Below are 16161 nucleotides of genomic sequence, written 5' to 3'. Positions count from 1 at the left end.
GAGGGGTGTGTAGGTTAGGTTAATCTTCGATTAAGATAAATGCTCAGCACAACATCATGGGCTGAAGGGCCTGTACTGTGCTGTATTGTTCTATGTTCTATATTGGAATGGATATCCAACTATCTTTTCTAAAAATAATCACTACATTTGAAATGAAGTAACTCACACAGGCTGATAATTGACCTGTTTGGCCTCGGTACAGCAACTGTGTATCTTTATTGGCCAACAAATCCTGTGTGTTGGAGTCAAACTCAGAGAGCCTGGCTATCATGAGACTTCATCCTTTATATACTCTAACAAGGTTAATGAATCAAATGCCAATGTCAATCTAAGACAAAAATCCTCTGTTGCAATAGGTTCCCGTAAGCAATACTTAACAGGCAATATAGTTAGTTTTATAGTAACAGAGCATTGATCTAACAAGGGAAAGGCTCAAGGAAGAGCAGTGCCATTGTAATGGTGCTGAGTTAACACAGTCAACTGCTAATGTGTCTGAGGAAGGGTCATTCGATCTGAAACATTCACTCTGATTTCTCTCCATAGATGCTGCAGGATCTGCTAAGCTTTTCCAGCAATTTCTATTTTTGTTTCTGAATTAACACAATATAGAAGAGATCTGCACTCTATTTGGTGTCTTCTGAAATATTCCACCTTCCTGGAAAAATGAGGATATGGCATAAAACCATGTCCAGGCAACTTGAAGTGGGATTTCTTGGGGGGGGGGGGGGGGGGGGGGCTTTGCTTTTAACTTCATTATTAGATGATTGAGAATATATTCTGGGATTTGGGATTTTCTTTGAAGTTAGTCTGAAACATTGATCTTAAGCATTGAACAGAAAGTAGCACAAAATCAAAGTCCTAAAACATTACACACATTAAAAATGAGTTTCTGTCATAAAATCATGATAGTGATGATATATAGAAAAAAGATATGAATTTATGACAGCCAGAGAATAGTTTGCAATGGCTCCTCTTCCTGCTCCACCTCCATTATCTCTGCTACCCTCAAGGTTCTATTCCTGGTTGCATCTATCTCTAATCCACATGCTGCCCTGTGCCAACATGATCCGTTTGTTTGATTTCCAATATCCAGTACTGGTTGAGCATAAATGTTTTTCAGTTCCAAAGCCTGTATTCCAGTTCCAAACTCCACTTCCTAGCTACAGACTTCATTCACTTCCTTGGAACAGTCTTGGATTGTCAGTCTCTTTCATCATTAATATCACATTTGACCCTGACAAGAAACTGCTGATCAATCCTCATGTCTTCAGTAAGACAATCCCTTTTCATTGCTGTAACATTGTGTGACTCCACCTCGCTGCTGGCTATCTGCTGCTGATCCCTTCCTCCATGCCTTTAGCCTTTCCAGTTCTGGCCTGCCTCACATGGTCTACCCTTAAACTTTGATGTCACTAACTCTTTGCTGCCCATATCTTAAATTCCAATTCCTCTACCAGCCCTGTGCACACTAAACTACATTGGCTCCTGATCAATTAATATCTTGATTTTAAATTCTGAATTGTTTTCAAATCCTTCCATGATTTTTCTATCCCTATTTCAGCCCCACAACCATGGCAATGGTTGTCATGGCAATGATCACAGCCCTGATTTACTCATGGATGCATAGAAATTTTATGATTACTTGGTTCTTAAGAAAAGGACCTACAAGCCAGGGTTGGCTGAGAATGTAATTCATTGACTGCCTGGAAATCTGTGTGCGGTTCACCCAGCCTCAAGTGACACCAGGGAATGTTCGAAAATTTCAGAGAAATCTGACATGCAATGCACATTCTGAATGACCTCTTGTGAGTCACGTCCCTTTATGTTGGAGATAACGTGAGATAAAGGAAAGCAGTCTGGGAGAAATACATGAATACATTCTCCCCGGACAGGAATATACAAGAGAGGAGGTTACATGAAAACCTTCAACTCTGGTTTGGTGTGTTTGTGCTGGAGTGCGAGTGGGACTGGGCTAGAATACGCTATGAACGTTAGAATCAAGAATATCTACTCGACATCCCTGTGCATGAAAAGAAAGAGTTTGGAAAATCTCCTTCTGATAGCTGGAAGCATGCCATTAATCAAAAGCCAGAATTTAACAGGAAACTGACCGACTCCTTCCAGCTAATCTGCAGGACCCAGAACTTTCAGACCACCTGCTCGGTTGTCACTGTCAATGCCACCAGAACCATCCAACTGAATGGCCACAATATTTCACAATCTACTTTGATGGACAAACCAAACCCTGATATGTATCTCTCTAACCGTTACCTTTTTGCTGACTTCTCATTCTAATCTGCCTGTAACTGTGTGGCATATCATTTTTCCTTTAGTAACTAATAAAGTTATACTTAACTGAAGAAAAACTAGTTAATTTGGCTTCTTTTAAACCAGAAATGGAATAAGAAAGGGAAGGGATATTGGTTTTGAGTTATTCTTTTGAATAAAGAAGGAAAGCCAGCTCCTCCTGTCTCAGCTGGGATCATGGCAAACTAGGGACCTTACCCAGGGACTGCTCATAACTCAAGGTACTGTATCTGCAGCACCAGGATTTTCATCTCTCGTGCATCATTGGTTATAATTACTCTGTGATTGATGGTCATGTCCTCAGTTGCTGAGACCCCCAGATTTTCCTCATTTAAAACATTGAGTAAAGCCTACTCTTTGGTCAAGCTTGTGGTCACCTGACTGAGTACCTCCTTAACATCACTTGGCACTGTTCCCGTAAAGTACCTTGGGACGTTCCATTGTGTCAAAGAGCTTATATCATATAAACTGCTGTGTTGCTGCTGCCATGGTTTTCCAACATCAGGTGTCTCAAAGCACTTTACAGCCAATTAAATATTTTTGAAGTATTGTCTTTGTGAATTATGGTAACTACATCCTAATTACTTGTTCAGTTTCTAACATTGTTAGGAAGGTTTATTATCTGAAATATTAGTTATATTTGCTCATCATTGGGGAGGTGATGGCCGAGTGCTGCTATCCAGAGACCCAGGTCATGTTCTGGGAACCTGGGTTCAAATCCAGCCATGGTGGAATTTGACTTCAATGAAAACCTGGAATTAAGAGTCTAATGATAACCATGAAACCATTGACTGAAACAGAAATTGCTGAAAAAGCTCAGCAGATCTGGTAGCATCTCTGGAGAGAAATCAGAGTTAACGTTTCGGGTCCAGTGCCGCTTCCTTTAAATAAGGATCACCAGACCCAAAATCCGGGGTAAATACAGGATAGGGGAATGGGTCCAGGTGGGCTACTCTTCAGAGGGTCGGTGAGGACTTGTTGGGCCAAATGGCCTCTTTCCACACTGTAGGGAATCTAATTTTAACTCTGAGTTGTCTCCATAGATGCTGCCAGAACTTGTTGTGCTTTTCCAGCAGTTTTTATTTTTGTCTTTATCTCCAACATCCACAGTTCTTTCGCTTTTTTATTTATCACAAAACCGTTACTGTTGCTGGGTTAAACAAAATCTGGAAAAGCGCAGCAGGTCAGGCAGCATCCAAGGAGCAGGAGAATCGCACTTCGGGTATAAGCCCTTCATCAGGAATGAAGGGCTTATGCCCGAAGCATCGAATCTCCTGCTCCTTGGATGCTGCCTGACCTGCTGCGCTTTTCCAGCAACACATTTTCAGCTCTGATCTCCAGCATCTGCAGACCTCACTTTCTCCTAAAACAAGATCTGGTTCACTAACGCCTTTAAGGAGGGACGCTGCCACCCTTATCCCGTCTGGCCTACATGTGACTCCAGACTCAGCCAGCTGTTAGCTCTCAAATGCCTCTGGAATGAATGGCATTTAATGCTGGCCTATTCAACCACACTCACATCCTGTGAATGAATTAAAAAAACACATTCTGCTGAACTGGAGTCACTGAGCCTCTGGGAGAGGTGGGCTGACCAGGTTTGAAACTGTGTACTGATTCCTTTCCTTGCCCAATGTCATTATAACACTCACAAACTATACTCTGTAAATTCGCTCAACCAGCAATCCACCGCAGGTATTAAACACATGCATTCAACCATTGTTTCCTTCGCTTTACAACTTGTTGTGTTCCTTTGAAATACTCCTCCGATGTGACTAATTTCACTCAGTTTCCAGCCAATAGAAATATCGATTGAAAATCTTTTGTGGTGCTGTCAGATTTTGATAGTGAAAAAAAATGCTATCCACTTTGATTAGTTTCGCCTTAACTGGTTCCTGTTATAGATGCATTGAATCCAGTAATGCGATTTACATGTACAAACGACACTTACAAGAATGAAACTGTGAATCAGAAATAATTACACAGGTATTTCAAACTATATTTGTGTTGACTTTTTTGTCTGAACTGTAATACGAAGCAAAATGAGTAATTTCTCTGGATTTTAAAGATTCAGTTATACGCTTTGGAACTGTTGCAAATGCATTTGGATGTGAAAATAAAAGTGTAATCCCTAATGAACTTCACTGTGATTGTGCTAGAGCTATCAAAATGGGGGAGTGTGTCTGATACACAGCCTGGGTTTCTCAATGTGTGCTGTACAACAGCAGCTTAATGTCAAACCAGTATTGGTTTGTTCGGTGAGACGTCTTGGCACCATATAAATGCAATATTGAATATTTGTAAATACTATTTTAGGTAGCACTGCTACCTCTGAGTCAGACCCCAGGCTGGGTTAAATAATTTCAGTGGAGTCCTGAAGGAGTGTTACCTCCATCAGAGATGTCCCACTGAGACCTTCATCTCGAACCCAAAACACAGGGCGCGCTTTGTACATGCGGACAGACCTCTTGCACCTTCCGGGTTAACCTTCAATCTCGTTCAACACCACAGAAACAAATGATCTGGTCATTTATCTCACTGAGGTAGAAGAGACACTTTTAAAAATATGGCCTCTGTTATCACATTTCAAAATTCAATTTACTTTGAAGCTTTCTGGGACCCTGAAATGTGTTGTATAAATACAGATTGGTGCTTAAAGACCATCAGCCCGCTGTCCCCTTCAGCTGACAGCACAGCAGCTGGCTACACGGAGATCCATGTTCCGGGAGCGGGTCACAGGATAGACTGGGCTTTTAGTCTCGATATCGATTGTGGGCTCGGGCTATGGTATGACTGAGTCTCAGCTGCGAGACGGAAGCTTCAGTGTATCATCTACAGTCTTCATCCAAGTGTTACTGAGTTTTTCGAACTAAACATCTGACGGCGTGAACAACAGAAACGATTGTGCGTTTCCCCAAGACACTGTCGCTCGGTTTTGATCAGACGTTGTCATAGTCTCACTGTGTATTCACGGGAGAGTTACCCGACAGCAGCCTTTTACCTGAACTTTGTATTAACTTGCTGGCGCTGGGACACTACCCCCTGCTGTTTCCGCTGCTCTAACTTAGCTATGCACAGAATGACCAGAAAAGCAAACCGCAGAATTACTCTTATTACATATTGGAGAAACTCAGCAGGTCTGGCAGCATCTCTGGAAAAGAAAGCAGAGTTCCCCTTCAGGTCACTGGACCCGAATCACTAACTGTTTCTCCCTCCACAGATGCTGCCCATTTTCTCCAGCGTTTTATCTTTGTTTCAGATTTGCAGCCTCCCCAGTTCTTTGCTATAATTTGGGTTCCAGCATTGTTGGCCGCACTAGCAGACCGAGAGTGAATACATTCAGGTCCCTCTCGCTTCAGTGAAATGTGTGTTTCTGGTTTGTTTTAATGTATCCCATGTGCGCACATAATTTGTGCACGATTAACAGCTCCCATCCTTGTATCATATCCACACAAAGGGAAATTTTCTTGATTTGAACATTTCTTCCAACTCTTTCCGCTCACTCACACAACCAGTGCCTTATTCCCTCAGACCAGAGAGCCAGCAACCACGCATCTGATTCCGGATCCCTCTCACTGTCTCTGTCAATCTGTCGGGTCTCCCACCCCCCCCCAAAAAAAAATCTCGGCTGTGAATTTCATTCCTGCTCGCTGACCACTCGCTCACTCATTGCCCCCCCCTCCCCCCCCCACAACACCCAGTGCTGAAGGGTTGGAAACTCCCCTGCACCACTTTTGCTGAGTCTCTCCAGCATTTTCCGGTTTCATTTCAGATTCCCAGCCTCGTTTCCCAGGACTCTGCATTCACTTCAAAAAAACCAGCGTTCCCTCTTCCCCGGTCCTAACCCAGTCACGGAACCCAGGGACCGGGCTCCCACCCCAATCCCCTGACCCACTGCCAGCCCCATCGCCAGAATTAGTTTCAGCAAAAACCCCCCAGGAATTTAACAACAAAAACACAGGACAAGATAACCAGCCAGATCAGAATCTCACAGCTCTCCCCAGACTGGAAGAGGGAAAGTTATCTTTTTTTTAAATTAAGGAATGTTCTGACACACCTCTGGAGCAGGTATGACCTCGTCCTCCTGGCTTAGAGGTAGGGAGGCTACCAGCAAACCACAAGAACAGTAAGGATTTTTAAAGATTTTGTTAATCAGCTTATTGAGGGATGTTCTGATACTTGAACCCGGGTCTCTTAATCCAAGGAATAGAGCCGCCAACAATGCGTAAGAAATTGGAAAAGATTGGAATTGGTATCATTTCCTTTCTCTCGCTTTGACTGGGATGGCTGTGGGGCTGGAAGAGCACAGCAGTTCAGGCAGCATTTACCTGGCTGTGTAATGGACAGGGATTGGAACTGGGGAGCTGGGTCCCCATCGTTAAAAAACAGCACTGTAAGTAGAACTAGCATTTGTTTCAATGTGCACCCAAAATGTGGAGCTTATACACCGCGGTGAGTCTATCGAGTCGAATAGATCAGCTCCCATCGTACCCCAGAGTCAGCAGAACTAGTGAACTCGCTTCAAGCAGCCGCTCACACTGACTCCAACCCCCCCCCCCCACACACACACAGCAGTGTCTCCTGCTCCCAGGCACATGAGTAATTGCTCCATTCCCAGCACCGGGTGGGATAGGGCAGGGTCAGGGTCCCGTCCCAGCTGCCTGAGCTGCTGCTGATACCTGAGCAGCACCGTCTCCAACACTGCGGAGAATCCACGGGGTGCCACTGACAGCAGCCTCCCCTCTCCTCCCGACCCCACCCCACCCCATGCAAGTCCCTGGATTTACCTCGGAATGCGACTTTGGCGATCCTGTCTCCTCTCCCTCGGAGGTCGGTGACGGTCTTCAAGTGCACCAGGAGAGCCATGCTCTCTCCGAGAGAGAGAGAGAGTGGGAAGAGCTGGAGCTGAGGGAAGGCACCACCGTCTCCACCCCCTCAGTCCAACTCACTGCAGCTCATCCCCCTGTGCACGGCTCGCTATATCCACTTAATAATTCACAAGCTTCATTAACATAGCGCCTTTCGGGGATCGCTGACAGATATTGTTGATTGAAACCATTCCACGATCATGTTTACTGTCAATAATTTATACATTGAATCTGCAGCCGATGCATTTTCCACATGAAGCCTGGTTTCTGCCTACACCTGGTTCCGGGACTGAATCAGTGTTGGACCGGCTCCTGGCGCTGGAATGTCGCCCGCAATGAACTGGATGTGTGTCATTTTCCTGCCTTGTCATGTCCCTTAGAACCCCGAGGAGCGAGATGGGGAAGTGGTCTTGTGGCTTGTGGTGGAAAGTGAATTGAATCATGTCCTTTCTGTAACATAACCTGTGGGTTGCCCAGTGTAACCTGCCGGGGTGAGACAGCCAGTCTGGGGAAATGCAGCCGCCAAAGTCAAACTGAAAACAAAAGTTTAAAACAGGTCCAAACCTGATCAGAAAGAGTATATAAATCTGAGATGGAGACTGCTCTGTGTTAACTTGCAGTTAGAAGCAAGATGAGTTCAGCATTATCTGTTCAACAAGTCCCATTTGGAAGATCTGATTTACAACACAACTTAATGATGATGAGGAAGGGGTTTTGGCCAATTTTGTTCATCCACCCCTAAACACCACAGACCCTCCTGCTCAATTGTAGCATCCAACTATTTGTTGAATGATTCCAGATTTTTACTTCCTCAATGTTTATCAGGAACACATCTTACCCACTATTCACATCAGGATTTTAATCACTTTGTTATTATTCATCAATGGGATTTGGGGATCGCTAAAGGGACTGGAATTTATTGCCCATCCCTAGTTGCCCTTGAGCAACAGGTGGTGAGTTCCATCCTTGAAGCATTCCAGGGTGTAGAATTTGTAAAAAAAAACGGGGAAGCACAGTTCAATAGCACCAAACTGGACCACAGGAGATGATCTCTTTGACTTCCTTTTGAATCTTTTCTGCTTGTTTGCACTCCAAAGCTCTATTTCATTCATTAGTTAAGCATTTATCCTTACACTGTATTTGTAGGCACCTTATTCCTCCTTCAACAGAGAATTCACAGAGGAAGGTGTGTGGTGTGTCAGCCAGATGTTAGTGGAGACTTTCCATTACCTCTACACAAGACAGAGAGACACACACACACACACACACACAGAAGAATCTTTTGATTCTTTCTCTTTGAGGACTGTGTGCTTCTCTGCAGGGGATGGTCACCTGGTCAGGATCTGCCCGAAACCTCGATTCTCCTGCTCCTCGGATGCTGCCTGACCTGCTGTGCTTTTCCAGCTCGACACTTTTCGACTCTGACTCTCCAGCATCTGCATCTTCCCCTGGTCAAGAGCCAATTGAAACATTTTTGCCAAGTATTTATCCTTTAGTTCAGAATTCATTGCTTCTGTGCTGTCTCCTTTTGCTCTCATTGTTCCAGGAAAAACACACAATTACACAAAGCTCCCAATGTCTCTCAGTAACTATGAAATTTAAAACTGCATCTCTTTGCGCATTTAGCATTTTTATGCAGGTCAGAAAGGCTCTGTGTCACAGTGAAAATCTGAGTCTACGCAACCCATCAAGCTTTCGGGTGTGGTCACGGTACACATTTGAATTATTACTGGCTGTTTATCCAACATCTGTTTGTTCCTGCGGTAGTATTATTTCTATAGACATGTCTTTCATTTCTCATTGATACAAATACAATTGAGTGTCCGTACTGAATGAAGGTTGCTCTCAGTCTTGTCTCATTGGCATCATTGGTAGTTTGGCTTTGTACAGTACCTTAGCTCTGATATTGTCATCACTATCTGGATCAGTGGTGCTGGAAGAGCACAGCAGTTCAGGCAGCATCCAAAGTGCAGTGAAATTGACGTTTCAGGCAAAAGCCCTTCATCAGGAAGAAAGGGCTTTTGCCCGAAACGCTGATTTCGCTGCACTTTGGATGCTGCCTGAACTGCTGTGCTCTTCCAGCACCACTAATCCAGCATCTGGTTTCCAGCATCTGCAATCATTGTTTTTACCTTATTGTCATCATAGTCATCTTTGTTTATAAATATTTTTATTACAAACTTTTTCAAATCTTTTACAAAACAACTATATATAAAAACAACACCGAAATACAAAAAGGTAGAGGTAGCACAACAATCTTATATTCTCATACTATTAATAATAAACTACCTACTATTCTACCAGAACAAATGTATCTACTTAACTTAAACTAAGCTACAATCAAATTAAATAAAAATTAAATTAAGCTGAATTTAAATGATCTTAAATTAAATTATATCGCATTACTTTATTCTATTTCACTCACCACAACTCCACACAAACTCCCACTCCTGGGGCCACCAGTCATTGTACCCTTATTATTATTTTGTCCCCAGCTTCTCCCTCCCAGGGCATCGCAGGTACCCAGAATGATTCCCACAGTTATATCACAGCCCTAATAAATATTGCCGATAAGTCTGCATCAATATAATTTAGAAAGGGCCACCATATCTTGTAAACCTGCTTCGTTTTGTGCTGCACCATATTTGTGAGGTAGTCTTGAGGGAGATGCTCCATCACCAGCCTGCGCCACCCCATAAGACCTGATATTTTTCCAATGTTCAATTCCCTAGAATGCTCTTCCTCGCACAGTGGGTAAGAATGTTACACAGTCTCTTCCCGTGTTCCCCCAGAGAGGGCAAATTTGGAAACCCCAGAAGAAGAAATACCAGACTCACTTTGACTTCAGTTCCCAGGATTTTCCTCCAGCTCCCTTACTATGGCACCCCAGTATCCCTGCATCTTACAATATGACCAAAAGCAGTGTGTGAGAGTGCCTGTGTTAATGTTACATTGGGGACACCCTGGAGATGCTCCACTCTGAAACTTAGCCTCTCTGGTGCCATATGTGCCCTGTGTGAAATCTTCAATTGCATGGCCTGCGCTTTGTTACATATTGAGATTTTCTTTACAGTTTCCCATATATCTTCCATGTTTCCTGTAAAATATCCTCTCCTAGTTCCTGTTTCCAAGTCCTATAGAGTCTCTCCACATCTCCTAAGGCACATCCTTCCTGTAAATGATACTGAAAGAGCGCCCGTGCACCGGAGCACTCTCTTTTCCATGTCTGACCTGTAAAGCTGAGCTAGGAACGTGGCCTTCCTCTGTATGTACTCGCTTATGTGAAAGTACCGGAAAAGGTCCCTATTAGAAAATCCATATTTCTGACTTAGTTGGCTAAATTACATCAAGATCTCGCCCTCGAATAAATCTCCCAAATGAAAGATTCCCTAATTCTCCCATAGCTTAAAGCCAGTGTCTATTGCCCCAAGTTTAAATCCTTGGGCTCCCACCAATGGGATAAACGGTGAGGTCTTAAGCTAATTGCCCTTGTATTGCCTCATTATCCATCAGGCACTCACTGTATTTAAAATGATTGGGCTCTTACACTGCTCAGTCATGGATTTCATCTTATCCATGTTTCCTGTAAAATATCCTGTCCTAGTTCCCGATTTCAAGTCCTACAGGTTAACGAAGGGACATCTCAACTGTGAGGCTTCAATATCAATCCAAATTGACTCGGACTCCCCACCCTCCCACCCCATGCCCAGTCACTCACATATGCTAACAAATCGCTTCCTTGATATCTCTTCAAGTCCGGAAGGTCCACCCCCAACCAAGTCCTGCAAAAGCTGCAATTTGGTAAATTTAATTAGCGGGCAGCTGTGACACCATATAAAGGACCCGAGCCAACCATTGAGTCTCTGTGACACTCATCTGGGTAGCAACAATGGGAGCATTCTCATCGGGTACAGCAGGCGAGGAAGAACATTCATTTTAATCAGGGCCACTTGGTCCAACCATGATAATGGTAACTCCTCCCACCGCTGCAAATCCTGTTTTATCCTCTCCAGAAGTTGTGCATAATTAGCTTTATACAGCTGGTGGAAGGCAGGGGTAATAAAAATTCCCAAATACTAAAAACCTTTAGGCAACCATCTAAACAGGAACTGCATTCCATCCTTTAGATCAGGCACCTCCACTAATCCCCCCCAATGGATGGCTTCCGATTTTGTGAAGTTGATCCTGTAGCCCGAAAAACTGCCAAATAAATTAATGTTTTGAATCAGTTGAGGAACTGACTCCTCCGGATTGGCCAAGAACAAAAGGACATCATCAGTGGATAGGATGATCTTCCCCCCACCCACCCCCCCATTCCCACCCTTGGCGCCACGATTTCAGGATCCCTCCTGATAGCCTCAGCTAATGGTTCACTTGCCAAGGTAAATGACAGCAGAGATAGAGGACACCCCTGTTGACAATCTCTCCCAATGTTAAAGTTATCTGACTTAGTACCGTTTATGATGCTTGCTGCCTTAGGATCGTTATACAATAGTGCCACCCACCAAAATCTCCCTCAGGCAAAGTGCTGTAGGACCCCAAATAGGTACAGCCATTCTATCTGGTCAAATGTCTTTTCTGCATCTAGGGAGACCACCAAACCTGGGATCAATCTTTGCTGGTATACCCCCACGATGTTCAGTACCCTCCTGATATTGTTGGACGAACTACGGCCCTTGATAAAACCTGCCTGATCTTCTTTCATATGTAAGGCAATACCTTCTCCAGCCTCAGGGTCAGTACCTTTGACAGAATTTTAAAGCCTACATTCAACAGTGAAATGGGTCTGTATGAAGCACGTTCTTTGGTGTCTTTCCCCTTCTTTAAAACGAGAACAATATTAGCCTCCCTAAGAGAGGGCAGAAGGCAATCCTGAATATATGACTAGCTATACATCCCCAAAAATGGCTCCACCAACACATTTATGAATTCCTTATAAAACTCACTCAGGAATCCATCTGGTCTGGCCCAGGTGCTTTGCCACCCTGGAGATGCGTTATTGCTCCCTGCACCTCTTGCATCATCATAGACACATTCAACAGGGCGACCTGTTCCGCATCTATACTGGGGAGGTCCAGGCTCCCAAAAAAGGATTGCACTCTTGCTGTACTGTCTTTGCCTCCCTCTGACTGATATAACTCTGCATAGTGTTCCCTAAGTCTAACATTGATCTTCTTCAACTCATGGGTAACTGTTCCAGCCTTCTCTCTAACAGACATAATGGTTTGGGAAGCATTTATTTCCTTTCAGCCAGATATGCCAGATACCTACGTGGCTTATCTCCAAATTCAAACCATCTTTGTTTAGCGAAGGAGGCCTCTTTTTTGCCACCTGTGTGTGTAATGAGTGAAGAGCTGCCTGAAGGGCCGTGACCCGCTGCAGCTTGACCAATGAAGGCCTGTTATAATATGCTTCCTCAGCTATCTGCAGCTGGGTCTCCAGCATCCGCTGCTGTTCGTCCATCTGCCTCCTTATAGTTGTTAAATATTAAATGATCAGGCCTTGTAAATATGCCTAGGTGGCCTCCCAATGGATTACTGGATTACTGGTCATACCCGAGATGATATCCCAGAAGGCCCTGAACTCTCTTGTAATGTACTCAGCAAATTTGATGTCCCTTAACAGGAATGGGCCCACCTTTTCCTTCTTAAGGCTTGACAGGGCCTTTTTTCTTTTTATTGGGGGAATGGTTCCCTTTTATGTTCCAGGTACACCACCTGAACAAATCACTATCCTTGGTCATCCAGGGCAATCCGTGGTTTCCCAAGAGGAGGAAGCTTATCTGAGGTGTGGCGAGCAAAAAATACAATAACTCTATAAAATCTAAAAACTCCTTCTATAAAAACCACTACAACTAAAAAAACTAGCCACTACATTTTACGTAAACATACACCCATATACTCCCCAATTCACTAGCGATCTCTCCCCTTGCCCCGAGGGGGAAATCCTCCCAGTCCTTACTACCATCCTGGCTCCTTCCAGCTGAGGCCATGCCTTAGTCCCAGACAATTCACAGATAAAGAGAACAACAAAATTACATTCCAAGAGTTAACAATGGATGCTCACCCTTGTCCCCTCCACACCTCTTCTCCATACATCTTAGCCACAAGTATAGCCATCCCCAATCCAAAAAATAGGAAGGACAGCAGCAAAAATAAATCCCAGACAATAACCAACTGACTGAAAGGATGAATGAATCAGGTTTGACACCAAGGCAGTACAAAAGCTATAAAACCGATGACCACAAAAGAGGGAGCAAGGAGAAAAATAAGGGCAGAAAAACTAAAGAAAAACTATACCATTGTCCGTAACGGTGCCCTCACCTCCTCACTCCCAACCCGAGTCCTTTATTTGAAGAGTTCACAATGTCCTTTGCCCTTTCTGCTGAATCAAAATGATATACCATCCCTCCGTGAGTGAAATGCAAGACCGCTGGGAACCTGAAGGAATATTGAATGTTCAGATCCCTCAGTTTTCTCTTAACTTCATCAAATGTCTTTGTTTTCTTAACGATGGCTTCTGAGAAGTCTTGAAAAAACAATATTCTTTAGCCTTTGGATCTCTGGCTGTTTCGATCGCTAACTGTTTTTCTTTATAATGCTGGAGTTGCACTTGGACTGGGAGAGCCACTTCTCCAGGACCCCAATGTGGTCCTCGCCATCCTCGCACTCCGGGAGCCCCACAAGCTGGAAGTGTTTGCTTCTACTTTTGTTTTCCAGGTTGTCCACTTGTTCCTGAAAGACCCGGACCTGGTTTTCCAGTGTTCGGATCCTTCCCCCTGAGACCTCTGCCGTGGTCTCTGATGCCATGGTCCTCTCCTCCGCTGCCTCTACTCTTCGGTCCAGTGTTTAAATCTCCTGTTTATGCTTTTTCAGCGTGGCAGATATTGGCTCTACCACTGCTTCAATCTTTTGTCGGAGTTTGGCGAACTCTGAGAGTAATGGCTGCTGCCCCATTAAATCCACAGGGGCTGCCCTGGGAGTTTGAGTAATGGCTACGGGCACTCTTGACACAGTAGGAAAGTACCCTGCCTGCTGTACTCCTTTCACCCCTTTTCCTTTATTCACCTTCATCCTGATCTTAAAGCTGCCAAACCACCATTTTAACAGCTCCAGATGTTCAGTAGGGCTGGTTAACGAGGGGGGAGGGGTGGTAAATGTCCACCTTGCCGGGGGTATGGCACAGAGCCCAGCACAGCAGACTACTCAGATGGCTGCCATCTTGGATCCCATCACTAGTGGTTTTATAGAAATGTAAGTAGCTTCTTGTCTTGTGCCACAAAACCATTGAATATTCTTTGCAATGAGTCTGCATGGAACATCAAGCCATCATGTCAGATTAGGCAAGGTCTTGGCTTGATAGATTTAAAAAGTGCAGCTAAAACTCTCCATGGGAGATGTTGCATTGATCTTACACTCTTACCTGGTTTTTTAATTATTTCAGATCTGTTCAGCTTAGTACTCTGCAAATTTATTTTGGCATCTTTAAGGGTATCTGTCCAAGCTTTAGACCTGTTTGAGCTATGATAATTTTGCTTACTAACTACAATTGCATCATTGCATGTTAACTTTCAGTTCGAGGAATTCATTTATGGGTCACCATCTTGAGCTGACAAAGCACTGGGATCTTTCTGACACTTCATGTTTAGAATCACAGAATCATAGAATCTCGACAGAGAAATCAGAGATGTTACACGACCCGAAACATCACAGAGGAGGAGGAGGAGGAGGACCAAGTTGTGGTCCATGAAGGCACCAACGACTTAGGCTGGCAGAAATTCAGTGAGCAACAGTGGAAGCTTAGAGGTAGAACAAACATAGAGTTGTTATGTCTGGTTTGTTGCCCATGCCACATGCGAGTGAAGTGAGGAACAGGGAGAGAGCAGAGCTGAACATGTGGCTGCAGGAGGGAGGGTTTTGGATTCTTGGATAAGTGGAGCTCTTTTTGGGGTAGGTGGGACCCCTACAAACAGGATGGTCTTCACCTGAATCAAAGGGGGTACCAATATCCTGGGGGGAATTTGCTAATGCTATTCGGGAGGATTTAGACTAATGCAGCAGGGGGATGGGAACCTGAATTGTAGTTCCAGTGTACAGGGGGTTGAGGGTAGTGAGGTCAGGGACAGGCTTACAAGGTCGCGAGATGGCACCGGCAATCAGGATGTTGGTTTGAAATGGGTGTACTTCAACACCAGGAGCATCCGGAATAAGGTAGATGAAATTACTGCATTGTTGGTACCTGGGATTTTGCGGCCATTTCAGAGATATGGCTAGAGGAGGGACAGGAATGGTTGTTGCAGATTTTGGTTTTCAGCAAGAACAGAGATGATGGTGAAAGGAGGGGGGTGTGGGGAATGGTGGTGTGGCATTGTTAATCAAGGGTAGTATTACCAAAAGCTGAGAGAACATTTGAGGCCATATCCACTGATGTAATTTGGGCTGAGGTTAGAAAGAGGAAAGGAGAGGTCACCCTGTTGGGAGTTTTCTATCGGCCTCTGAATAGTTCCAGGGCTGTAGAGGAAAGGGCAGCAAAGATGATTCTCGATAGGAGCAAGAGTAACAATGTCGGTGTTATGGGGGATGTTAACGTTCCCAATATTGGCTGGGAATACTATAGTTCAAGTAGTTTAGATGGATCAGTTTTTGTTCAATGTGTGCAGGAGGGTTTTCTGACACAGTATGTAGACAGGCCAACAAGGGGTGATGCTACATTGGATTTGGTACTGGGAAATGAACCCAGTAAGGTGTTAGATTTAGAGGTAGGTGAGCACTTTGGCAATAGTGACCGCAATTCAGTTATGTTTACAATAGCAATGGGCAGGGATAGTTATATACCTCAGGGAAGGAGGTATAACTGGGGGAAAGGCAATTATGATGCAGTTAGGCAAGATTTAGGATGAATAGAATGGGGAAGGAAACTGTATGGAAAATAAGGAGCATGAAAGCATGGGAGGGTTAAAGCATGAAAACCACTAGCAATCTGTGGTTTT

The 16161-nt window shown here is 44.2% G+C and overlaps 1 protein-coding gene across 5 annotated transcripts in view; it reads right to left on the bottom strand.

The window, feature by feature from the left end:
• otofa (otoferlin a) overlaps positions 1 to 7323 on the bottom strand; it is a 446338-nt gene extending 439015 nt beyond the window's left edge. For all 5 annotated transcript variants that reach the window (XM_060853972.1, XM_060853981.1, XM_060854001.1 and 2 more), the window contains exon 1: positions 7092 to 7323. In XM_060853972.1, coding sequence (XP_060709955.1) covers positions 7092 to 7170 — 79 coding nt within the window. In that variant the 5' untranslated portion in view covers positions 7171 to 7323. The remainder of the gene's footprint in view (positions 1 to 7091) is intronic.
• Positions 7324 to 16161: the final 8838 nt, after the last annotated feature.

The sequence above is a fragment of the Hemiscyllium ocellatum genome, chromosome 3 (assembly GCF_020745735.1).
Source record: "Hemiscyllium ocellatum isolate sHemOce1 chromosome 3, sHemOce1.pat.X.cur, whole genome shotgun sequence".
Lineage (NCBI taxonomy): Eukaryota > Metazoa > Chordata > Chondrichthyes > Orectolobiformes > Hemiscylliidae > Hemiscyllium > Hemiscyllium ocellatum.
The sequence above is the reverse complement of the archived record's forward strand: the minus strand, read 5'-3'. Positions and strand labels throughout refer to the sequence as shown.